This window comes from Rhea americana, unplaced genomic scaffold, assembly GCF_003343005.1.
Source record: "Rhea americana isolate MKP2758 unplaced genomic scaffold, rheAme1 scaffold_78, whole genome shotgun sequence".
NCBI classification, from domain to species: domain Eukaryota; kingdom Metazoa; phylum Chordata; class Aves; order Rheiformes; family Rheidae; genus Rhea; species Rhea americana.
In genome coordinates, this window is record NW_028186956.1 from 3,160,759 (window position 1) to 3,186,403 (window position 25,645).

Consider the following 25,645-nt stretch of genomic DNA (forward strand, 5'->3'; position numbering starts at 1 on the left):
TTCAAGGTACATTATTAGCCTGTTTCTTGGAGGTAGAAAATAAAGCACAGTTGGGTATCTACCCAGGTTCTGCAAGGAGTATCTAAAAAAGCAGCCGCAAACTTTGGATTCTCTTCTGTGTTCAAAAAGATATGACATACAGCTTTAAGAACGAATAAATGTTAATTATAGATTCATATGAAGATATACTAGGTCTGCTAAGATTTACCAATAGAGTCTTGATATTTTAGATATGAAAAAAATCAATTATGGAAAATGGGGAAAATATTTCTCACTCGCTCTTTTTTTCTTCCTTCACTGCCTTCTCCATGTTGCACAGGGACTGCATTCATCTTCGCTGGGCCAGTTAGCTGCGGCTGCTCTGTGAAACCTGGAACTAAACAGTCACCATCATGTTCTCTTCTCTGAGTTAGGATCACTGCCAAGGTGATCCCATGTTTATAGTTCTTTGGTTTACGTTGCTACTACTGTTTATGGCACAAATAGCTACTTTCACCTCAGAGCAGTACCTTTTTTTGGATGCATTTAGTTCTGAGGTAGTATCCTTTATATTTAGGTCATTTCTCACAAAGTTTAGCCTCTATAATTTCACGATTTTCTATTAATAAAAAAAATCCCTCTAGTATACGGCTTGCAGAAGACATGCAAAGCAAGCTGTCCTATTATAAATCCTGAAAAGGTTTACAAGCTGCAAAGTTTATGTTTGGTGAGGGGAATATAGACTCTTGCAATTTCCAAATCCTGATGCTAAAACCATTCATATGTAAGTCAAAGCCATCAGGAGCATTCTGATCTTTAGATACCTTTACCCTGACTCTTTTTTTTTTTTTTTGTTCATCAGTCCTTCCTCAGTTGGAGGTTATACATAAATTAGTTGCTAAAATGAAATTGCTAAGGTAGCTCTTATGCAGATGATTAGTATATTCTGGAACTCACAAAYGATAAAAAGTTGGGTAATATTTTAGTATAAATAATAACCTGAGTGGATTTTTTGTTTTGAAATTCTTAATCCAGAATGAGGATAGTTAAGTCATAATCTATACAGATATTTTTCAGTAATTGGCTGGCTTTGAATGGTGATCTGTAATACTGGAAATCTTGTGTTTCTTTATGTGTGAAAAAATGTCAAATAACATAAGTTTTTAAATGAACAGTGTTCACGTGGTGAGCACTGAGTTCTTTCCTGCTTTAAACATTCCAAGTAGAGAGTATACTATTTTATCAGTGCAAAAATACTTGTAGCATTTTTCCGTACAAAAGAGTTCTTGTGATACATAAGAATTCAAACAGTAAGGTACCAATGTGCTGAATAGTCGTTACAACATTTTATTTGAAATGTGTATCTATCTGTGGAGGTGCTCCTCTATGAACCTAATATGCAGCAAGCTGAGCTGCCAGCAGGCTCTGAGTCTTTCCAGTTGCATAGGTCATCCAGTTGAAGATGTTGAAGAGCATCAGTAGAAAACTGCCTGTGGCCTTCCGTTCTGGTTCCTTTCTTCAGATTCACCTACTGATTGCTGCAAGTACGGCAAGAACCGCAACACGCCCTGTAAGATGCAGCTTCTGTGCATCAGACACAGGAATGGTTTCTCCAGGGCCTCAATCAGGAGACTAATTGGCCCTTCTCAGCTATGAAGTTTGACACAAGAATACTTTTTTCTTTCATATTCTTTTACTGTAGGAAGTTTGACACAAGAATACTTTTTTCTTTCATATTCTTTTACTGTAGGACTGTGTAGCAACAAGCGTAGCAGTGTTAACAGCATATGAACAATATGAACAACTGTTCAGCACCTTTAATTTGCAGAAGCTGGGCTATSGTTTCTCTTTGTATCTATATAATCAGCTCTTTTTTATATTACATCATACAGTTATTTCCATCTAMTCTGACCTTATTAATTGGCTAATTGCTTTATCACACACCAAGAATAATTTGAACTCCATTCAAGTGTCATTCCTTAGCTGCTTCTTATCTTCAGTTAGTCTRTCATGTCCTTCAGTGCTATAGTCAGGCTTCTTCTACAGTGCATTTCCTCTTACAATACCTCACATATCTTGTGTAGATCCTCCCTAGCTCTTTGGATATGGACATTTGGCCTGTTACAATAATTAGCACTTTATATCTCAGTCCTGCTGAACTTTAATTTCCTTACATTTCTAAATATGTACCCTGGTTCCTGCTTCATAAGATTAGCAGGAGGTATCCCAACATTAGCACTTCTTGCATAAGTGCAAATGCCATTGCTAACCTGTTTCTCATGTAAATGTTTGATCTAAGTACCTGTGTGCTCCCCCTCTATTGTCACTACAAGAATCTCTTGAAAATGTAAATAGCTGTTATAGTAGTAACTTGTTTTTCATAATTCTGATAGTCCTACTTGGTAAATCCACTCTTTAAGGCTTTTGTACCAGAAGCTCACTCCAAAATATCTCACAGCAAAATTCCCCACAGTCAGGAACTCTATTACATTTTAGGCAAGCGCACAGGTTCCACTATAGCCCAAGACTCTTGGGAAAAGTGATAAAACAACTTTTCTTCTTAAGGATCTTTCAATACAGTGAAAATAAGATAGAGACAGGAAGAGAGGGGACCTTCCAGAACATAGTCATCCATTTTTCCATTAGACCAGTRTCAAAGAGAAAAGAACAAGGGAGACTGAGAAACGTGAGGATTTGTTGGGCCTGATACAAAAGGAGGTAGATGGTTTCTCTTTGACCTGAGAGCTGGCTGAAGAGAAGCCTTCCAACTCTCTGAGAAAAGAGAAGGAGCTGCAGAAAAATGTCACTGAACATCATGATCCATTAGTGTGTTCTAACTCAATACAGACTAGAGCCTCATTTTCTCTTAATCTTCCCTAACACATTGTATTTTGTCAATTCCTTCAGCTTTTGTGTGCTGTCTAGACTGCAAATTTTTCAAGGCAAACGCTGTCTGTGCACTTCAGTGTTTTTACAGCCCCTAGCCCAACTGAACCCTGCTGTTGCCTGGCCATTAAATGATGCTGAGGCCAGCAAGTCCAGAGGAATTTAGAAATGAATCTATCTTCTCTGAATTTGGAAAAGTGGTTTTAGAGAACTGAGTTCCTGGCATAGGAATGCATAAAATGCAAGATACCTTATGACAAGTTGTTTGGATTCCTGATGGRCCTGGGCAGAAATCAAAGCGCAGAATTTGTTTCTTGGTTCCCCTTTCATATTTATATTGGAAATATATCAAAGTGACACTTTAATTCCCTTTTTATACTCTTAATTCTTCACTGTTTTCTGTGAAATTTACTATTTGTTCTAATTTGCCTTCTGGGAAGTTTTACTGTGTATTTCTAATGTATGATGTAACAGAAAGCTATGTTCACCTTTCAAAGGTGAAAAGAGAGCTAATTCCACATRTCTTCCCCCACTACCTACATCATTCCATGAAAATTGCTGAAGAACAACTGCACAACAGAGATAAATCTCTGAATTATTTAATAGATTTTCTAAAAAACTTCTGTGTCAGTCCTGCTCCTGTTACTGCTAAAAGTGAGTTCATAGGAGTTAGGGATGTCTTGCATCCTTCAGGACTCATAATTCAAATATGAAAACCTATCAAACAAAGCTCTCAGATTCATGCCTGTGTTTCTTTCCTTCTCCATATAAACATAGAATATTAGGTATTGTTTATGACATAGTGTGCATATTTATTTGTTCACTGTGGTGTATAATAGATGCTATTACTTATTTCTGTTAGAGATTTGACCTCCTGAGCCTAATCGCTTAAGCTGACTTGCTGAAGTTGTTTGCATTTCGCAGTTCACACCCTAACCCTTTAAGTTTGTAGGACGTGGGCCAAGCTCTTGCACCTGTACAAATCCCACTGCGTGCTCTRCTTGTAGGATTGGTGCCATAACACAGGGAAGCCATATTCAATAGGGTCACGTTAGAATTAGGAGTTAAGATATGATTTGTCCCACTGGCTTTGGCATGACTCATATCCAGTAGGTAATTAGAACCTCGTGCCAAACTTTCACTAAGCACATTCTAAAATGAGGCAGTAATTTGTTTTATATCTAATAAGCATAATGACTTACTAGCTTTGATAAATGTGTTACTAATTCAACAATTACTTTGTTATGAGGCACTAACAGGAAAAATTCGACTTGAAGTTTAAAATCTCTCTTGAATTATTGCTTAATTCTGTACATAATTTTGACTTGAGCAGATATTTATATAAAGGTAAAATTGCTTTAAAATCTCAAGTAACGTGTAACTAATGCCATCTGAGAAAATAAGTGGGATTAATAATGAATTGCAGAAATTGTAGGACTTCTTACGTTTTCTTTGTATGTAAGTACTTTTGACTGTTTTTTTTTTCTTTTCTTTTCTTTTTCTTTTTTTTWAAAAAAACTAGAGTGGCCAGCCTTTGCCTCGTAAGACCAATGCAATTCTTGAGCAGTTCAAATRCAGCTTTTCTTCAGCAGCAGTGTTGCATAGTGGGAAGTAGGGATGACCTAGTGCAGAATCCTTGGCCTTGGAAGGAAGTGGGTAACAAGGAGGTAGAAAATAGGTGACATTGCCATGGAGTTTTATCCATGGCCATGCCATCTACCTGCATATCCAGCCCTAATGAAGCAATGGAGTTCCTGCAGAACTAACACGACATTCATGGATCATTCTCCAGGTTTCCCTGTTTTTCCTCTGGAAGGTTTGCCATGCTTCACTCCAGGCTTTGGCTCTGTGGAGTTTCTGGTATGAAGAACACTTCAAAGTAGGGTCATAAATGGTCCAGGTTTTTCTTTCCACTGTGAAGGTTGAAAGTTAGGGTGTGCTTAGAAGGAATAGAGGAGAAGGAATGCAATTTGTTCCTCTGTGGATTGAAAGAGTGGCTACTAACATTTCATTATTTTTCTGTGATATAATTCACTCAAATTCTAGAAGATGTAGGATGAATTTGACTACATTTTTAGACAGACATGTGTCCTCTTCAAAGAAAGGCTGAATGTTCATGTCATAAAATTGGGCGCAGAATTTGGCATTTATGTATCTTTTTAATGTAAGTCACCAATTTTATGTATGGCTTACTTTTCATTGTAAACTAATCCCTTTTGTATTTCTCCGTGCTTTTTCCTGCTGAATCTGTTTTTTTTCTCCTTCTCCTCTTTGCTTCTCTTCCAGCCTGTACTGGGTACAGTGTCCCTCACTACTGTTAATAGTCCACATTTTCAACCATAAAAATATACTTAATGTGTTCCAGCTGGCAAGGACAAGAAATTTTGACTGGCTTTATGCATTTCAGAAAATGTTGCCAAGATGGTCTGACTAGTATATTCAGTATAAGTAGTTTTCTAAAATTGGTACAAAGAAAATTTTGAGACAGGACAAATATATTTTTTTGTAATTTGGGCAAGATTTTGTAATCTTTCATGCAGGTCTTCCTGAACTGTACCATTTTTTTGGTGTGTCTTGTTTTGAGCCACAACAAGGATCTCTCAATACATTTTGAATACATCAGTGAAGATATTTTGTAAACCGTTTGTTCTCTAATGCAATTGATTGCACCTGTGAACCATCACCTGATGTACTGATCCCATGGTGGGACCTTCCAGTTCTTCAGATCTACTTGGAACTGAAAAATGGGCCAACTGGCACTAAGTTTTTTGGCCGTGTATCTTTGAAAGAAAGCAAACAAAACAATGTGCTGTTTGTCCCTTTTCGTTCAGGCATGATATAATTTCTAAAGGCAACCAAGCAGTACGTAAATACATAAAATATGTGATTAAAAATGCATTTGAGAGTCATACATCTAAACTGCTCATGATTTCTCTGAAACATGAAAATCCCTGCTGTGTAGAAAATTATTACCTCTCATCATCCTCTTCAGTATTCAGTCAAAATGTACAACTCTCTTAATACCCTAATGAAGCGCTAAATAAAACACATTCTAGTGAGGACAAAATAACCACACTTTAAGTAAGTGTGAGAATACTCTTGTCATCTATTAACTTATGAGAATGGCATAAATTTCACTGCTGTTACTGATTTTATGTGGAAAGGTTTAGATTTAGCCAAACAAACTAAATGGGGAGAAATTACTCCTAATACTCCTAATTAAGCATGTAACTGTAGAAAGCRCAAACTATTTGTAAACTATTTGAAGCATGCAAGACAGAAATCCCAGAACRCTTTTAAAAATGAGAGTGATTAGGCAACCCAGTGATTTCTTTAATTTGTTGATAGTGCTCATGCTATTTGTGGCATCCTAATGAAAACTAATTAAGTGTTGGGAAATGATCTGCTAATACACTGGATGCAATCTTGCAGTCTATTATAGACAAAAGTGAGCACAATCACGTAGTGTTGTTTTGCTCTAAAATCCGCCTGGGCCCTTCTAGTTGCTCGAGCTTAGTTACTTTATGGGGCATAAGCACAGAGCAGGTGAGAAGTCACCCTTGTCCTGTGACTTGGGGGTTAACTCAGGCACATGTTCCTGGGATGCAGAGGAAGGAGTTGCAGGAGGCAAAGCCCACACCATTGATTTCTCAGCCTCATAGGAAACCCCCAAGTTTGTGTGTTTGTGAGTCAGAAGGGAGAGGCAGGGACGGAGGTGGAGTCTCCCTGTCCTTGGTGGGTCTCCTTTGTGTGCCTTTGGGGGCCTTGGTAATCCTAACCCCTCTTCGCAGCATGCTTGGCTGTGCAGGCTCCTCGCTGAGGAATGTGTTATTAGCATGTGTGTCTGACAGTGAGGGATTGGGTTGAGTCTGCAACTCCAGTGTCTATTTTTTTCCTAATTCTTTTGTCTTTTCTGTTTTCTTATAGCAACATAACAGATACGCAGTTCAACTGTCTCTTGATTCAGATGAATAGGAGTTACAGGTCCAGAAGGTCTTCATCCCTTCTGCTCTTGCAGGTTAGAGATTTCAGACAGTTTGAGTGAAATCACAGAATCATGATCTCTACCAAACACAAAGAAAATGAAAACAAAATGAATCATTTGTTCAATATGTGTGTATTTATACTTAGTGGCTGAAATAGATGAGCCATTTTTAGATTGTCAGGAAGRAAAACTAACATCCATTTAAAGCATTTCCCTCTCTCTGACTATTGGGAGAAGCACTTCCTTCTGCATCCAGATCCCTTTTTTGGGAAGCCTTTGTGGCATCTTTCGCACCCCAAATGTTGTGTTACTCTAATGTGGTCGCTGTTGTTTTCATTTGTCAACATGGAAGCACAATGAGAGTTTGAAAGTGCGGAGGAAGATAGGGTATAACATCTCAAAATAGTTTTCTAAGGTTTATTCCCGCTATTACCCTTCACATATCACTTTTTATCTTTGTATCTAGTTTYATTTTAGCCACTGAAATGATTTACTTTTTGCTGAAAAATTTGAATATGGGCAGGTCCTCAGGCCTACCATGGCTGAGTTGCTGTCTGCATGACAGTATGCAAGTGTTTTCTTAAGGCACAATCCATGATGGAAAGAAGATAAGCAAAATGATTATTATCCTCAGAATAACCTCAGAATTTTTTAATTATCATTAAAAAAGACGATTTCAGAGAAAAGATGTGCATTGAAAAATGTTAGTGGAGTCAAAGGTACCACCACTGGAATGCTGTTTTTCTGTGATCTTCATGTTCCTCTTGTTTCTCTGCAAGATTTCCATTTCATATCCTTATTTCTCTTGTCTTTAATTAGTTATATATGGATGTGCTGTTGAAGAAAAACTTTGTATTTACCTCCCCTCTTCCCCATATTTATACAGTAGAAATCTAGAATAAACTCCTGTTCACCTCTCATTCTTCCGATGAGGCAAAAGGAGAAGATGAGACAATGAAGAGCAAATTCCCTATGCTGGCACACTGTACACATTCATCACTGCAGGAAACTAGGTCGACATTATTATTCATAACAGTATATTATGTTACAATAAAACTAAGCAGAGAGTAGCTCTAGAAATTGGAGGGATGCCCGTCAATTGCACTCTGAAGTGAAAACCTTGCATCTAAGATAYTATTCAGCAGACAGAGCGGTGTTGGTTGGGGCTGAGAGAGGAGAGAACTTCTCTGCCAACAAAAATGGAGAAAAATAACATTTTCTTCACGTTTCTGAAAATTAAAACCTACTATAGGTTTTCTTTAAGTTTTTCTGCTTTTACTTTGAAAACCAGAGCAAAGTCACGTCTTCCATGTTTTTAAAAAAGGATTATTTGGTCTTATTTCAGAAGACCTGGAGAAGAACTTTGATGCCCTTAAACTCAGTGCCTGTCTAACTAGCTGTTTAGGTTGAAAACCCCCATGGCAGTGGCAGCAGATCTCCCCTTCCTTCAAGGCCGCTCCTCAGAGCCTTGACACCATTTTCTACTGTAAGAAAGAATAAAAGATCTTTTATATCCATGGATGAGCTGATTCTTTCCCATTTCGCTCCTACAGTGTGATTTTGTGCTGGTGACCTACAAAGTTCTGTTTTGCGCAATGTGCAAAATCCTTTTTCTCATCCTTTTTTCTGCAGCAGTCTACTACTATGGGGAAGAGAGAGCAGGTCTTTTTTAAAAAATAAATAAAAGCCCTCCAAAATAATTTGAATTTGCTCTGTTTCTGGAAATTCGGTTTAAAAACTGCCAACCAACCATCGCAGCAAACAAATAGATAAATAATAGATTAGTTTAAACAAAAAAAAGCTTTACATTAACCAGATAGCTCAGATTTCATTTGAAACACATTCCCTGAGGATTTTCAAGTGCGGTTGGTTTTGCTGTTTCGCTGCTTTGTGCAGGAACTAGATTTGAAATGAAATGAGATTAAAATAAGAGTGATTTTAAGTGTGTACGTGTTGAGGGAAAGGGTCTCTAAGTGTTTTTGATTTACTATACCTAAGCAGACAAAAGAAGTCCTTACTGTTTTTGAAACCATGGCAGCTCTCGTCCTTGTAAACAAGCTGATTAAAGAGCAATGCCAAGCTATCCAGCCAATTTCAATTAACTTTTTGTTACCTGGAGATCATTTTAAACAAATCGCACATGGAAGAAGAAATGTAGAAATTACTTTCCCAAATTTTCTTTTCCCAAGTTATTATGTCTTCCCATATCGCTTCCCCTGTTGTGTGAGTCATCTTCAGTTATAAAAGGGGGCGTGATTGCCATATTAAAAATACATAAACTTCACATTTAAAACAGATTGTGCTCCAGTAAGTACTTCTACATATTTAAAGATATATTAAGATATAGAAAGAATGAGTCCAGTGTCCCATGTATTTAATGTTTCAAATTCTCAAACTACTGCTTCCTCCACTCCTATTCTCCCCAGATGAATGGTGTGTAGAATCCTGCATCCTTTTTGTCTGATCAGCAGTTTATCACTGAGGTAGCACTAGTAACTGTTATTCACTTTACTGAATAATAGATTTTTTTATTATTATTCCTTATGGCTAGTTATTTCCATTTCAGCCAATTTATTAAAGCCCATGAACTCGATGTAAATCTTTCCAGTTATTTCTGTAGATTTGGAGCAAGCTCAAAGTCASTGTTCTTTTTGCGCCTCACTCTGTGTGATGGTAAAATCATGTTTTAAATYGATATAGTTGAATTGATACAGTTTTGTCTTGGCGTTTTGGCTAGTCTTGCTTCAGAAAGATACAGAGGTCCTCTGAAGCTCCACAGCAGCTCAGGATGGAGCCAGCTCCTCATGGGATCAAACACCTTACGTACTTTGTGTAGGATAGTTCAGAAAATACTGGCTTTAACTAAACCCTTTGGAATGTCCAAAATAGAGCCAAAGAATTGATTTAATTGAAATGCACGCTTCTTTGAAAGTAATTCTCTACGTGACTTAGGCTCAGTCTAGATGGGGTCTCCCATGGGAAAGCGCACTACTGCGGAGCAGGAGGAGCAGCGTGAGCTGGCCACTGCGGCGTTCAGGCCCTGGGGGCTCGGATTCAGGTTGCCGATGGATCTGTCCCCACTTCCATTTACATCCTCTAACCAGCGAGCAGGAAGATGCTGGATCACGTACATCTCAGATGTCCCAAGTAGCATTTCAGCTTGTTTTACCTCACTCAAGTTTACTGATCACTGGGAAAAAAAAAAAAAAAAAATCCTTCTCCTCTCTCTCCTTAGTTCTGGTCCTAACCAAAACCAAACCAGAAAACGTGGGGTAGACCTGTATCGTACCATGGAGCAGCTGCCATTTGGGTCCCCTTTCATCTGTGGGGGCTTTGCTGGCCCTTCCAGGCAGCCAGAGCTTGCAGGGTAGCCACAGCATGGGAGAGGAGGCTGCCAGATACAGCTGTTAATCACTTTACCATAGCTGTTGTCTTCTTAATGTTTATTTTAAGCAGTATGCATCTCTCTGTGCATGCCCATGATCATAGTGTCAGGACTATTGCACTTTGCTCTATATTCCTAGTCTGCTCATTTTATTAGTAAATTTTCCCACTCATTAAAATYTCTTTAGAAGTGAAATCGTGTTTTGATGATGATTATTTTTCCGGTTAACATGGAATGAGTCAAGTTTTTTTTTTTTTTAATTAGAAAGCAATTTTTATATCTCATGATAATAATTTAATATTTGCCTCACAGCAGAAAATACAAAATAAATCTTTCCCATGACATTATCATGCAGGGATCAGATGTGTACTCTTTATTCAGACAAAAGTCTGTTGAAAGCTGGTATGAGTGGAAGGCAAGTAAAGACTTGCAATGCCTGGTCTTTGCTCTTAATATGACCTCTTTCTTGGTATGCATTTAGTCATCATTTATTTGATCTAGGCAGAGGCCTAGACCGCTGGCCTTCCACTCTGCTTTATTGCTGGTTTTTGTCTATTCAGGAGGCACAGCACGCTGTAATAGCCCCCCCCCTTTTTTTTCTTTATTCCTTCTCCCTGCAAAACTGTTCTAAAAATGAAATAATCTGCTGCTGTGCCTGCCAGAACCGGCTCACTGGGGTTTTGTGGGGAGTGTGGCTGCACTGAGCGTGGGGGATTCAGCCCAAAAAGCGGTGCCAAGCATGGGCACCCTCACCCTGACCTGTGTTTTTGGCCCTCTGGGTGACTGGAAAGCCCTTCTGGGGCAGCCCGGGCCTGGGCTGGTGTGCGGTGTCATGAGCTGAGTCAGCCTCTGCAAGCACTGCGGCGAGGCGGGAGTGACGATGTCGGTGCTGAGGCCCTGCCCTCTGCACCCTGCATGTTTTGAGGCAGGGGGTTCCTGTGGATTAGCTCCGGTCTGCTCACGCGGCCCCTTAGCGGTTGAAACGCGGTAGCTGTGTGCTTGGAGCGCGGTTTCCTTGCGTGTGGAAGGAATCCAGCTCTGCCACGCAACCCAAAGCGTGGGGAGTGCCCCAAGGAGAAATGCACTCCTGATCCAAATTAAACCACCAGCAGGGTAATAAACACAGCGGAGTAATAYGCCACATTAAGAGACCTCATTTCCAAAGAAATGTTATTATCCTAGATTTTATATGTGTGCATATATATATATATATATACACACACATATACATATATAAATATATATATACTGTGGTGGTCAGATGCCACAGCAGTGAGTGCAGGATGCAGCCTAGATAGTTGGAATCAAAGAAAGAGCAAATATAAGAGAGATTTGTTTCTTCAGATAGACAGATAGTTGCTAAACGTTGAGGTGATATTACCTGATGCCAGTTCACATGGGAGAAATGCTCATTTTTATAATAGATACTTTTCGTATAGCTAGCTATATGGATGTATAATATGCAAATAAGTAAGTATTTGTAATATGATACTATGGATAAAGTACAAAAAATGCTTTCCCGTGCCTTATGCATTGCTATATTTAATTTGCTAGTTCTTTTAATAAACCAGAGGTTCTATGTCCATTAAAAATCCAAAAGGTAGAATTTCTGGAAAACTTTTATGTTTGGGAGAAAATGAAAGCTTGCTACTGGGAACAAGTGACTATAAATAACATCTGAAGTTACTGAAAATAGCATGTTCCAAACATGGAAATTTTTATCGATTGCAGTTGTGTACATTTCAGACAGTTAGCAATCCTGGTGAGTAATTGTTTCTTAGCTGGCTGATAAGGAGAAGATACTGAAGAGCAGTGCGCCTCAGTCTGCTGAAGAGACTTGCGAATCCTCAGGTGGGTTAGATGATGTGCAGGTCTCTAMTGGAAGAGAGTCTCTAGGAGGACGAGCCAGTGTGCACATGCAGCTCGTTCGGATGGTGTACGTGTGGACATTGATATTTGGGTCCGCAACTAGTCTAGCTCGGATGTTTTCTGTGGACTTCTGTGCTGATCTTGGCTTAGCTGTTTGAGAAATAGAGTTAAGAGTGGCAGCCACAATAGACTGGCTTAGCAAATTAATAGTGTTTCCTTTCATTTCTGGAGTGCTMTATATCACGGTTTTGTCTCTCTTAAATATGTGATTTTTTTGCTTGTGCATAGAATTCTGTAAGTGTCACAGACGTCGGATCAAAATTCTGAAATTGGTAGGAATATTCTAAACGGTAAAAAATTACCAGGTCCTTTAAAACATTGTGTCCCTCGCTGCCTTAGAGGAAAGACCAATTCAATTCTGATAATCAGAAAACCTAAGAAGAATGTCTGCTTGTTTGTAACATGTCGTAACGGGGTTATGTATGTCATGCCTGCATGAAAGTCTCATGAACTAAGTGTGACTGTGCTATATCTGGTAGCTTGCTTGTTCCTTCAGTGAGCTTGGGTGACTCTTTGTGATACTCCATTGACAGTCTCCAAAAATTCCAGGCCCATGAACTGTTACTTTGGGTTGATGTAGTTTACATATATTTTGTCCATCTATTGTAAGTGTTGAAGCTATTCAACATACTATTCCCACTGTTTTCTTTAATTCTGATAGACTCATGCTAATGCTTATTGAAAAATGGCAARTAGTGTTATTTGGTTCAATTAAGTTGGATTTTTACCTCCTGTCCTCATGTCAGATCACAATGAGAAAAGAATGAAAGAATTATGATTTGTATTGATAAAAAGCTTCAAGATCAGAGCCAGACACAAACATAGTGTTCTTGCAGCAGGCACTTACTGATGGAGGGAGAAGGTAGCAGGGCCATGGTTAGTCGCRGGACACAGTCAGGTCTGTAGGGACCCTCATGCATACATGCATGGGGATGGTACTGGAGGTGTGAGCTTTTGCCACGCATTTACAATGCATGTCAGAGTCCCCTTGAATAGCTGCAGACCTCGACTGTATTGGCAGATACAGCATGATAAGGCTCAAAGTGAATAGCTGCACAACGTCCATAAAGGGATGAAAATCACTTATCAGAYAYATTATTCTGTTTTCCCTAGGCCTTCTGTTGCACTTCAGCAGCTTGGCAAAACCATGATTTATAAAAGTAAGCAGCCTAGTAGAGGACTATGAGTCTTCTCCTCTCATGCAATTCACAGTAAGCAGATAATAGTAACCAAGCTAAAACAAAAACAGAAACTCCCATCTAAATGAAAGCTTACCTGCCAAAGAAGATATAGTTTTTTTATTTCACAAAGACAGTTTTCATTCTATCTAATTAAGTCTCATATTCCATTCTTATGTTAGGATTTCATTAAGTGCGTAGTGAGCATGATACGCATTTTCCCATTGTTCCTGTTAAATGCGAGCAGTAATTCTCAGAGTACATTATGCTTCATCTTTTTGAAGAATTTTAAAACTAGTGCTGTTAATGTAAAACAGAACCTTTGGAACAGATGGGACTGGTCAGGCACTTCAGAGCAAGTATTTGGAACAAAAGCTTAATTACCTGAATACCAAATTAAGATATTCTTATAAACAGTTTTGGCATTTTTGACATTACGGTAAAACACAGAAAGCAAAGAGAAGCCAAATTAATTTAGTAAAAAAAAAAATGGTAATGGATTGATTCTGACAGTCTACAGGTGAATGTTTTCCATAGTCCCAGCAGAGAAACACTGAATTGAATAGCCAAATTCTTATTGATTTCTTTGGGATTAAGATCAAGTCTTTAATTCATGAAGAACTCCTGTTTTGATTTTAGAGAGAATTACGTGACTTAAATCTTGTTTAATGTTTTGGAAGCACCCGGTAATGTTTAAATCAAATAATAMGTTTTCTAGACTTTTAATAGCGTTATTCTTCTTAGTGCTGCTGTTACCTCAGGGTATTTGCTTTTGGCTGTTAGAGCACTGTAGAAGTTGATACCATTGAGAATGAAGCTGGCAAGTCTTAAAACAGAGTGTTTAGATCATAAACATTTTAAAATAGGACTCCATAAAAAAGATGTATATTTTTTTAATATGAAATGTTAGTTGTGTTCTTGGCAGGCTTTGCTTCAGAGGAGTTGCATGCATTTCAAAGAGCTTTCTGCTAACCAGCTCCAGCCAAAAGATGATTTCAAACCAATGGAGACACACAATTCCCTTTTCTCCTTTTCTTTTTTTTTTCTCTCTTTTTTTTTTCTGTAGGCCTCTATATATCATGAAGTTGAAGTCTAGCCAACGTTGGGGTGAAAAATTCATGCAACTAGTATACAAAACAGTGGAAGGAATAGAAATACTGACTAAAGATGCCAGTAATAGTCCGTGCTTCAAGAAATACTGTTGATGGATTTTCCTTCAATAGTCTTCAGATCTTCAGTCTTCAAATACTACTGAGTATTCTTTCAGAGCCAGGAGCATCAAATAAGCTCTATGGAGAATTGCTTGTGTTTGCCCTGTGCTTACCTGCGGAGGGGCGCAGGCAGCTCTGATCCATTGGTGCTGCACAAAAACAGATATACTCTAGTGTGCAGAAGGTGAAGGGTTGAGGAAATAAGCATAATAGAAGATATTAATGGAGTGGGTCTTTATTTATCACAATGAATTTATTCTCGATGAAATGTTAACTGTTTTATTGTGTTACACATGATTTTTCATTTTATATTTGTTAGAAATAAGCATGTGATGTTAGAATGTTTGCAATCCTGCTTCTCATTACCTTTAAMGGTGCCTTTTAGAGGACTTTCTTTATGCAATATGAAGAGGACGTTTTTTATAAAATATGGACATAGTGTTGGTGGAAAGAATTGTGTTCAAGCCTGGTCTGCAGGTAGGAATCTTGCTTCACCTCGAGCAAATATATGTGTCTCAGTAGAAACTCCCTGTACTGATCAACTAGTGTAAATTTTTCAGTTATTTCAAAGTAGAACTTGGCAATTTTTTTCCCTTAACACAAAGGTAAAGCTTTCTCCACYTCAGTTTTGAAGACTTCTTATCTCTGTGTACTCTGTTGGATATGGATCTGAATTAGACTCARTGGGGGTCATAAAAAATAATTTTACATTGATCACTAGTTTTACAGTCCTGAACAGAAAAAAACAAAACTATTTTACCCAAAACTATTTGCTTCATCATTAAATGCTTGCAGAGCCTTCCCCTGAAAATATGCTTGTGACTGACATTTTAAGTGACTTTTTTTTTTTTTTTKTTGACTGGCCTATGTTAGCTTAATTCTTTGGGCAAGGAAACGCTGCACAACTTAGCCCCATAAATAAATAAACTTCAGTGTTGATTTGCTCTGTTTATGATTTGCAAACCAGAAAGATGATAGATAAGATTATTTAGAAAATTTTATCATTGCTTTAGAAATTTAGTGTGTTCTTCTTGGAGTAACCTGGCAAATTCAGTAGAGTAAAAAGAATTTGAATGCTAGAATTAAAAAAACGCAAAGTTCACAAAAGTGGATTTTTTAGATTCTTCTTTAGATCTTCAGTAAGTGTCCTGAATTCAAAGGTAAAAAGTACCTACTAGGTCCTATTCAAATACTTAACCTGTTGCAGATTAGAGATTATTACTGTGCTGCAAACACRTAAGGCAATTGATTTCTGAGCTGATGCCTTTAACAGAATGGAAAGGTACTGATGGTAAGAGATAGGTCTACAGAGATTTTTTCTTGCTATTCATAGTATATCACTACTTTTCCCACATTACTTTGGCAAGTTAAGGCTTTGATTGTCAATGGAAAGGATATAGTCCCTTCTTTTGTTATAGTTTTTATTAGAGATGGGGATTTGCTGCACAGAATGTGTCTAATCCTGAAATTTTGCAGATTTATATCTGACAAAGTTGGTTTTTTCATTTCTTTTCTCTCCTTGAGCTCTTTTACCTCCTGAGTACTTATGGGCTTTACTATTTTTCTCTGTGTTTCTCTGGTGCTACTAAATGTTACTCACAGGGAGTTACCTGTGCTGTTTACAAAGTTGAGCAAACGCTTCTTCCTAGGTGACCGAATGCTACAGCAACAGGAGATTTTATCACTTCTCCAGTTTCAATTTAAGTATAATGAGGCAATGAAAAAGAATTGTAGTTGTTCAGACTCCAGTTGTATTTCCCACAGGAGAGTAAAGAGAGAGCAAATGACCTTGTTTCATGTCCTCCTATATGTTTGTCTCGCAGACTTGCATGGCTTGAGATACATATATTCTTGGTAGTCCGTATGTATGGGGCCACAGTATGGTCATGAGAAAGAGACTGGCAACAAGAAGCAATTACCAGAGGTTGAAAACCGATGACCTAATGCTTGCAGCCTGGGGGGTTTATTTTTGAGAAATTCTAGGTTGTATCGATTGCATGAGAAATTCAAAYGAAGGCAGTTCTTTGACTGGGTCTGCCCGTGTGTATAGTTTGGGGAGCTCAGTCTTCAGCTGTTTGGAGAAAGAGTAAATGAGCCTATTGCACTCTGTAAGAGTAGGAAGAGTTAAGCAGTAAAGCAGAAACACATCTTCATGCTTTGCTTAAAAATAAAAGGGCTGGATTTCAGAAGGAGCTGTAAAGCTTTCAGCAAGAATCAGACAAACACTATAGTAAAATGAAAAGCTGAAATGTGAAGAGTGTGTGAAGTAAGATGCCAGCTCAGCGCTTTCAGGATCAGATACCGATCACATTGCTCTGAGGAGACCACCCTTGGATTTGCAGTGAACTGTAGCAGTGGCCGGCTGCTTGGCAGTGTAAAGGACTTGTATAAGCTGCAATCCCCACACACGCTTCTGTCACCCAGTGGTAGCCTCTCTTAACAGTTCTTCACTCTGGGGAAAGCAGATGTTATTTACAAGTACTTCTGTTGGGGTGGAAAAATYGCCTTACTGTATAGACTCCAGGTGCACAGAGAAAATGGCAGAATAAGAGCGATCATACAATAAAAGTTCTTTACTGAGGGTATTTGTTTTTTCTCCTCTTTGTGTAGGTTCAACATGGGAGAAAACATTACGGCAGATTGGTTTTGAAAGGTAAGCCATCAACTTGTTTCCTTAATGGTGCAAGCGGAAAAGGAARAAAAACTGGGCATGTGTAGGACTTCAGAATTATTTATTTTAGCTGATCAAATGTATCTGTAGCCTCAAGTGTAGAGAGGAAGTTATGCACTGTCATACACGTATATGTTCAGCTTCTTTTTTTCTGTCCTCTTTCTTCAATAAGTGATCTGAAGCAACTTATTCACCATGATATGAACTTGGCTCTTAAGGTCTTTTGCTGGGGACTATGTAGCGTGTTAGTATTAAAAAAGGCAACACTATTTGGGCAGAAGTCTCACTTATGAATGAAAATATTGCTCTTGTTCATATTATTTTTTCCATTAAACTTCTAACTTGTGACATGTTAGTTGACAAAAGCAAATGAAGTTGAAAGAGGACTAAAGCTGGCAGAGAGCTATTTAGCATCAGAGGAAAATTCGGAATTCAGCATTCCTCAAGTGCAAAAGGTTCTTGCAGCCAAACTAAACCACAAGGTCATCATACCAGAAACATATGTCTCTCTTGGAGCTTAAACTAGACCAGGCTCACTGAAGAGTAATCTGGCATTGAGTTTGAAGTGCTCAATCCCATTTTTATTCTTCTACAAATGGTAAGCAGAAGAATCTGCTCCACATTCACACTGAGTTTTGCTGCTATCCCTTAATAGAGTAGTTTGCAGCTATACACAGGTGTGCTTGAGCTGTTGTTGACTGGGCAAGAAGGGATTCCTCTTCAGGTTGTACAAGTGCATGCTGTGCATAGTCTGCAGCAGCTCAGCAAAACCTACAGACAATATGGCCTTTCTGAAGATGATAAATAGCTATATTAATCATGAAGTAACCAGAATGAATCTTTACTACTCAAGGCAGAAAGCAGTTCCCAGGAGCAAAACTGATGCTTAAGTTTAAATATGCTAGCTCCTACCTATAATTAAGATCTTCAGATCTYGATAGGAATAAATGAAAAGTCATTTCTATATCATTCTTTTCTGCTTGGCTAATACTACTTGAAGAAATAAATACCTGACTTTCTCTGGTCTTCCCCTAGACATGTGGCACCTGGAGAGAAGGGTTAAGGCTGTCTTCCCATGTTAAATGTTACTTTTCTGAAAATTGMAGGGTAGTGCTGTTTTTAACATAGTACACAAAGTAGTACATAGAAAGGATTATATTTTAGTTCTGTTCTCTCACATTCATAAATATTACTGTGAACATTGATACCTTGTATTTTTGATTCTTAAAGGGAAAACAGAAAAGCAAGCCATTTWTGAGTGTGATAAAGCTCTGTCTCCATGAACTTGTCAGCTTGTCACCTGTACTGAGCTATCTTTGTAGCTTTACAGGCTCTGATTATTTTAAAARTAAAATATTGCAGAATAGTAACAGCACTTTTCCTCCACCAAATAAAATCAAGAGTTCAAATGCATTTCTATTGTAAATAGATACAGTTGTAAATTGGTACCAATTGTAAATTGATACCAATTTCATCCAATTGTTCCTGTAAAGACCAACATTTTAATCTGCAAAAAATTAGCCATTTTATTGCCATACATTATTAGCACAACTTGAAAATCCAAAATGAGATGGAATGTTTATAATCCAGTGGCTATGCAAAAGGATCTGAGGAAACAYTGGTCTTTTCATTTCACAGCTTCCAAAGAGTTAAAAATATTTTAAGACTTAGGTCAGAAGTTTTAAGACTTAGGTCATTTTTCACATGAAAATGTCTCTTCTACTGCACTGTGAGCATAAAAGTGCCCAATTATATAGGCAAGCTGAGTGGCAGATTTCACGGTCTTCAGTAGTGTCAATATTTAATAAACCTGAATGAGTTTCTCATCAAAATTAATCTTGAAATGTTTCTGACTTAAATTTTTATCTTAATATTTTTTAGAAGTTTTCTATATTAGTTTAGAAAACTTMTAAAGTGCATTAACCTGCAGGTTATTTAAATCTGTAGATAGTGTAAGGCACAGTATTAATCAACTGAAAGGAAAACCGATTGAAAGGGGAAATAACACACTGTTACAGCAACAGTGGAGGAGCTTTGGTTCATAAACATCTATGGTTTGAGATGACTCACTACGTAATCAGGAATCAGATTAGAAATTCCTTAATTGTGACATTTTACTGGATGTGGTCTGTTTAGAGGTAGAGTATTAACAGCACTGCAAAAGAAATTGTGCATTAATGAAAATGTACACTTTTAGTCACTAGGTTTAGTAAGATTGAGGGTTTTTTGTAGATTATGCTTTTTTAGCAAGTTACATCCAATTTGATTTCTCAATGAGCATTTCATTCATYGTGATATCATACATGTCTGGAGTACACTACGGTGAAATATTGATTCTTTCATTGCTCTGTTCTCCCTTTGAGCTTCAGTATGATCACCTGCTGGTACTGTTTSCCTGGATCACAGTGGGGAAAAAATGATTTTGAGTAATGATATAATGAATTGATACCTCAGGTCTATGGATTGAACATGCAAAGGGAAAATGGTTGGTTTGTTTAAACTGATATTGTGAAATGTTTTATTTGTGGTGTGTTATTAGAAAGCACTTTCCAATTTGTGAGGTGTTTCAAACCAGCAAGGGGGACCAAAAGGACYGGTGTATGTGTCACATATGTACCACATGAAACGCAGAGAATTCCTGATAGRCTGAACTACAGCTAAGAAGCCTACCTGAGAGGAGGCAAATATTTAGATATTTAACTAAATGGGTACATATCCCATTATTGACATTCTGGTTTGAAAAGAAAGAACACCTTTCAGACAACACTTCTGCACCCTGACAGATTGGTTGTCATTCTGTAATTACTTTAATTGAAGATGCACATTAACACTGATGGGATAAAGATTTGAATGTGTTTGATTTGCTATAGTCATGGAAGCAGAATTGTTCTCATATCAGYTTAGACAGAGAGAAGACAAGAAAAAGTAGTCCTGTAAATGAGTARAAAACATAAGATGTGGGGTTTTTTTTAATGATACATAATATTCCTATCATCTTCCTTGTATTTTTAGTGCAAGCTTTTATAGAACATATATCAACAAGTGAAAAAGCAACAAGTAAAAAAAAWTGTTCACTAAAAGATCCATGTATTATATATATATATATGAAGTCCACAGTTAACTCTTTTTTTTAGCAATATTTGTTTTGTATCATATTGCATATATGCTTAATATCAGTATTTATTAAGCTTAAAAAATCATTTCCAAAGCAACCAAAGGAATACACACTACCATATGTAATTGATGCAGGAAGTGCATATAACTTGTATTCGCATAAATATAAATCCTGGACTTGCAAATCCCCCAAACTCAGAGATTATTCTGGGAATGCATCACGGCATTTTTCCCCATCTTACACCCTTTAGTAGACATCCCTTTCTGGCCACTGATGGAGACAGGGTACTGGACTAGATCTGTCTTGGGTCTGATCCTGTAGAGACATTTTGTTATTCTCTACATGAATACTAAGAAAACAAGCAGCAGCATATGTTCTGCTATTTAAAAACATATACTCCGTAAGGTATTGACTTAGGCATATCTGAGTCAGCTGTGAAATATCAATAGCATTTAAATGTATTGTTTGACCAAGAACATTCTCAATCCAGGAGGAAGCAAGATTTTTAGATACACAGAGAGGAGGTCATTYGAAGTCATGACCTAAGGAGGAATATGTCTTTGCTTATCACTGGAAAATCTATATAAAATGTTCCTCTTGACAGCCTATTTTAGGGTAGATTGAGAGACAGAAAGAAAAGCAGACACTCAGTTTGCATTGCACAAAATTAAGCCCAGATAATATACAGGTTATGTCATGACTACTTTGTGGTTACATGATGTTTATTCTGCAGTAGTAGAGTGTTTACATTGCTGTTGTCTTCATATCCTGAAAAACACAGAGACATCAAGAGGTCTGATTGCTGCGCTTTTATGTAAGCATTACTTGTGAGTTGAGTATGCTGCTTTTCAGTGTGAGATAAATTAAAAATGCTGGAGCTTGGGTAAAGTAGCTTTGTATCCAGGAAATGACTAGACTTAAGAGCTTTTCAATTAAATGGAGTGTATCTGGGTTTGATAGATTTACATGAAGGTCTTTTTGTTATTGATTGTTTTGTGAGACATTAAAAATAAGCTAATTGCRATGTATTAGAGTAGTCATCACCTTTGTCCAGGATGATCCTGACTGCAGTTCCTGACTGCAGCTTTTGTAGAACATTTTGGAGAAATCTGGAGAATTATGAAGAATATTCACTTGTACTTTGCTGTCCTACAAGATGCACGGTTTCAAATGTTAAGCATGCGTGTGTGATACCTGCATGCCATGCATTCCTGTTACCTCACACTATTTCTTTAGTAACTAGAGTTTGCTTGAATACTGAAGAACCAAAGCAGGTAGTTTTGTGGATACATAGGATAATTTTTTYCCCTACTATTACCTTGGAACTGTATTGCCCATTATTAGTGCATTTTTAGATGACACCCAAATATGAATGCAAATGTCTGGAAAGCAGTCAGCTCTGCTCTACTTTATGCCAAATGTGACCAAAATCATGTTTCAGAAGGCATTGTTCGTCTCACTAGGCTTAAGATTTTTTTGGTCACACACTGGACTCACCAGGTGGAAATGGCTCATTTAAGCTCTTTAGTGAAATAGTTATGAACAATGAGCAGTAACTGTGCTTGTTGCCTGGCCACTCTGGCAATAAAAAATAAAGCTCAATGCACGTAGCCCGTTAACACTCAAAGGCAGCGAGGATCCGGTCAGTCACTCAGCTGGCCTCCTCCCGTAGCGAAGCTGCTGAGACTTACAGCAGGGAGCCTCGAAAGAGGCTGGATATCTCTAGTTTGAACTACCTGGTGATGGATCTTATGTCCTTATCTAGTAGATTCAATAGTGATTACAGGAATATCTTCTGCTGTTAGGTATTTGCAGACCAAGAAATGGTGTAATATTTCTAAAACTTTAAGTGACCTCTTAAAAATCACTGTCCTGCAGGCTTTCCAGACTTCAGATCCCTCTTAGAGCTCTTTTCTGAGTTATAATTTCTACTAACTGCTCAGCTGCTAACAACGTATCTACTCCCTTTTACTTTTGCTCCTGTGGTGTTCCTGTCCTGTATGTAATGCTTTATRTTAATGTTCCACAAAACAGATTTAAAATGATTTAATAGCTGTTATTATATACTAAGTAAATACCAACTGATTTTTAATAATATATTTGAATATATAGTATTATGTGTGTATTATATATAAATTATATATTTTATRTAATATACATAATACATTTTATATTTTATATAAAATATTTGAATAATAACAGATGTGTGGTTATTACACTTTTGGCAACACTCGATAAGTATGTTTTTCATCATAAATAGCTATTTCAGTGACACAGAGAAAAGAACTTTTGAACACCAGTTCARGGTAGTTATCTGTATTAAAGCTTTCTGTATTGAAAGGGTTTGGTTGGTTGAAAGCTTCAGCTGATCCTGAAATAATTGTTTGTTAYTTTATTGGTATGCAAAAAGACTTATTTTTGTATATCAATATCTTAGAAGATTCAGAATGATATAACTGCAGTATTTGTAGAGTGGCAATGTCTATAGAGAACAGGTAGCACGTAACATTCCTGATTCTGGCTAAAGAGATACTCAATGTCACAAAATGATATAGTTGCTTCTGCTAGTAAAGTACTGTGTAATGGCTTATGGGCTTGTCATTCAGTTTTTTAATCTTAAAAAAGAAATGGGAATTTGGGATTGGTAGTTCTGACATCCCAGGAAAAGGAAAGGTAAAGGAGGTAGGAGCAGGGCAGGAGATAAGGCTGTTGAGGAAAGCAGTAAAGAAGACACAGCTGAAGTGAGCTGATTGCTATGTCTAGGCTGCACTCTGGATAAGAAGACTGGCTTATTCCAGATCTTCTGTTTATTTCAGTAGCTCCTCCAACTACTCTTCTAATCACAAGGTGATAAGGAGAACAATTTGCGTTGTTTTGAACGGGATCAAGCTGAAACAAAATGAACACAACATCCCCAAGTAGTGCAGGTAGAGAGACGCAGCTTTCCCAGTAGAAGCCAGCAGCAAGCGGGCTGTCATCACTGTGCGATGCGTTTTTATTCCTCTGTTGGTCTCTGAGAGTAGACAGATGTCTGCTTTTGCAGCTGCTCCACGCATACCCCTTCTCAGACTAGCCAAAAATACTGTGTATATCTTCCCGACCCCTTGCAGAGACTAAGAACTCAATTTCCTAAACTGCTCGTGACATGTGGTGAACTTTGGAATCCAGACACATCAGAGACGCTTCCCGAGCGCCTCCTTCCAGGTCCAGGCTGCTAATTGTGAGCCCACGGACAATCTGTTTTTCCTCTTTCCCCCATATTTAGATTGCTTGTAACTCGCAGTGATGCTTCATTGGTGCTTGGCCAGAGTTTCTTGGGGTGACGTGTAAAGAATAAACAGAAAGAATACCACAGGATTCTATAAATATTTATTATGTACAATCCTAGCTTGGAAATCCAAATACCATATGGTTTTCTATAGTGGCATCCTCCACTCCTCCCCATGCTCTCCAGCGATTTAATAAAAGAATAAATATATCTTTGAAATATAAAGTCTTATCCCGATAGCTTGTTCTGTAATTTCAAGCACTTTGTTCATATGCAGCTGAATCCTATAGCCCTTACTTGGGCAAAGCTCCCATTGACATCATTTTGGGACTGTGRCCTCAGCCAGGGGCTGCAAGAGAGTGCAGGATTTGATCCTTAAGAGATTATTTAAAATGAAATAGTGCAGGCTCACTGTTCACTGTGTTTTGTGTGTGTGGTACAATTTGAATCTCGGAGGAAGAAATGTGGGTGCAGTGGTACAATCAGAGGGACTTGAGAGGGCCCTGGGAAACATCTCCTTCTCCATTTTGGAAAAAAAAAAAAAGTAGCTGTAGAAGCCTATGCAATTCTTCGGGTGCCCTGTCCCACAGGCACGTAAGCAAGTGCTTAAGGTTTTAGGTGCCTAGTGCTCCTCCTGACTTCAGTGCGCTGACTTGTGCCCTTCAAGTTAAGCCTCCAGACTGACCCAAGTGCGCTCTTGTCAAGGTTTCTTGGGCTGCCAGCCCGAGTGCTCCCAGCTCTGTGGCTGGGTTGTCCTCAGCCGTATCTCAGTGCTTGGCAGGGCAGTGAGGAGCGTTGGCCAGTCGTCCTTTACCCTGGGCTCCCCATCCACAGCCTCTCCAATGTRGACAGTAGCATTTGAGATGCAAGCAGTCTGCCGTGGTGTTCAGAAGTTAAAATAGCTTAGAAAACATTTCTTCTCTTTTAAGACACAAGTCCTTTGATTATTTCTTTTCACTGAAGTTAGACTAATCTATGTTTTGTKTATATTTTCTATTGTACTACCCAGTCAGGCCTTGCATATGACAAAGATTAATTTATAGGCGTCCTCAGCATTCTTGGCAGATCTTTGTCTATGACCTCCATCCTACTTCTAGAGGAGTTAATGAATATGAGTTTATTCCACAGTGATTACAGTTTTGTATGTTCTTGGAATAATATGGTAGCTGAAAGTRATGTGCAGAGCTGAAGATGGAATCAATTCCCTGCTTTCCTTTCAAAGACAGTGAATAGAAGAGTTATGTTTTGCTCGTTACAGTTTATTGCCTGTAACGAAACKGTTATCTTCCAGATTATATCCTGTTTTAGACATTTTGCTGTCTGACTGTTATCTGATTGATAGATGGGGAACTTAAAGCAGAGAAGCACAGTGGAAGGGCTTGTTCACGTCCCTCCAACAGCAGCAGTCCAGCTCTCCTTCCAAGGAGCGATGGACAAGTGAGCTGGACTTCCCACGTGCATGCACTTGTCTCCAGGTGGTGAGCAGCACAGCGTCCTGAGTACTGACAAGATGGGCTGCTGAGATTGCTTTGTTTTAGTTTTCAAACCTTCCCTTGTTTTGTTATTTTGGGGATGGCCAGGACAGTGGAATTTGTGCGTGCGTGTGTTAAAGTATTCATGCCGTCTATAGTRCAGGAAACAGAAAAATAGAGAAATGTGTTTCCAGTTTGATTTGATATATACTGCATGCCTAAAGTTTTGTCTTCAATTGAGTTTTCTTTGCTGCTCTGACAAAAAGTGAGACTTTTTAAATAAAAATCTGAATGACAGAGAAAGCCAGAATAAAAGTTAGGTTGTATTTTCAAAGAACAAAAACAATGTTTAAAAAGATAAGAACAAACCAAGGCATTTTCCAAATAGGATGCCACATGAACTTGTTTAGTCAGTATTAAACTCTGAAAGAGAAACAAATTCAATTTGGTTTTAAACCATTTAACTTCAGGGATTTCACTACAATATCCGCTTTTATTCCAATATTCACGAAAGCAATATGTACTGCGATGTGCTCAGACACAAAGAGTACTTCGTTACCTTGAGT

The 25,645-nt window shown here is 38.1% G+C and overlaps 1 protein-coding gene across 1 annotated transcript in view; it reads left to right on the forward strand.

Moving 5' to 3' along the window:
• PIEZO2 (piezo type mechanosensitive ion channel component 2) overlaps window positions 1-25,645 on the forward strand; it is a 253,796-nt gene that overhangs the window by 74,987 nt on the left and 153,164 nt on the right. Inside the window, exon 5 of the mRNA XM_085322513.1 lies at window positions 17,164-17,206. Within this exon, the coding sequence (XP_085178639.1) occupies window positions 17,164-17,206 (43 nt within the window). The remainder of the gene's footprint in view (window positions 1-17,163; window positions 17,207-25,645) is intronic.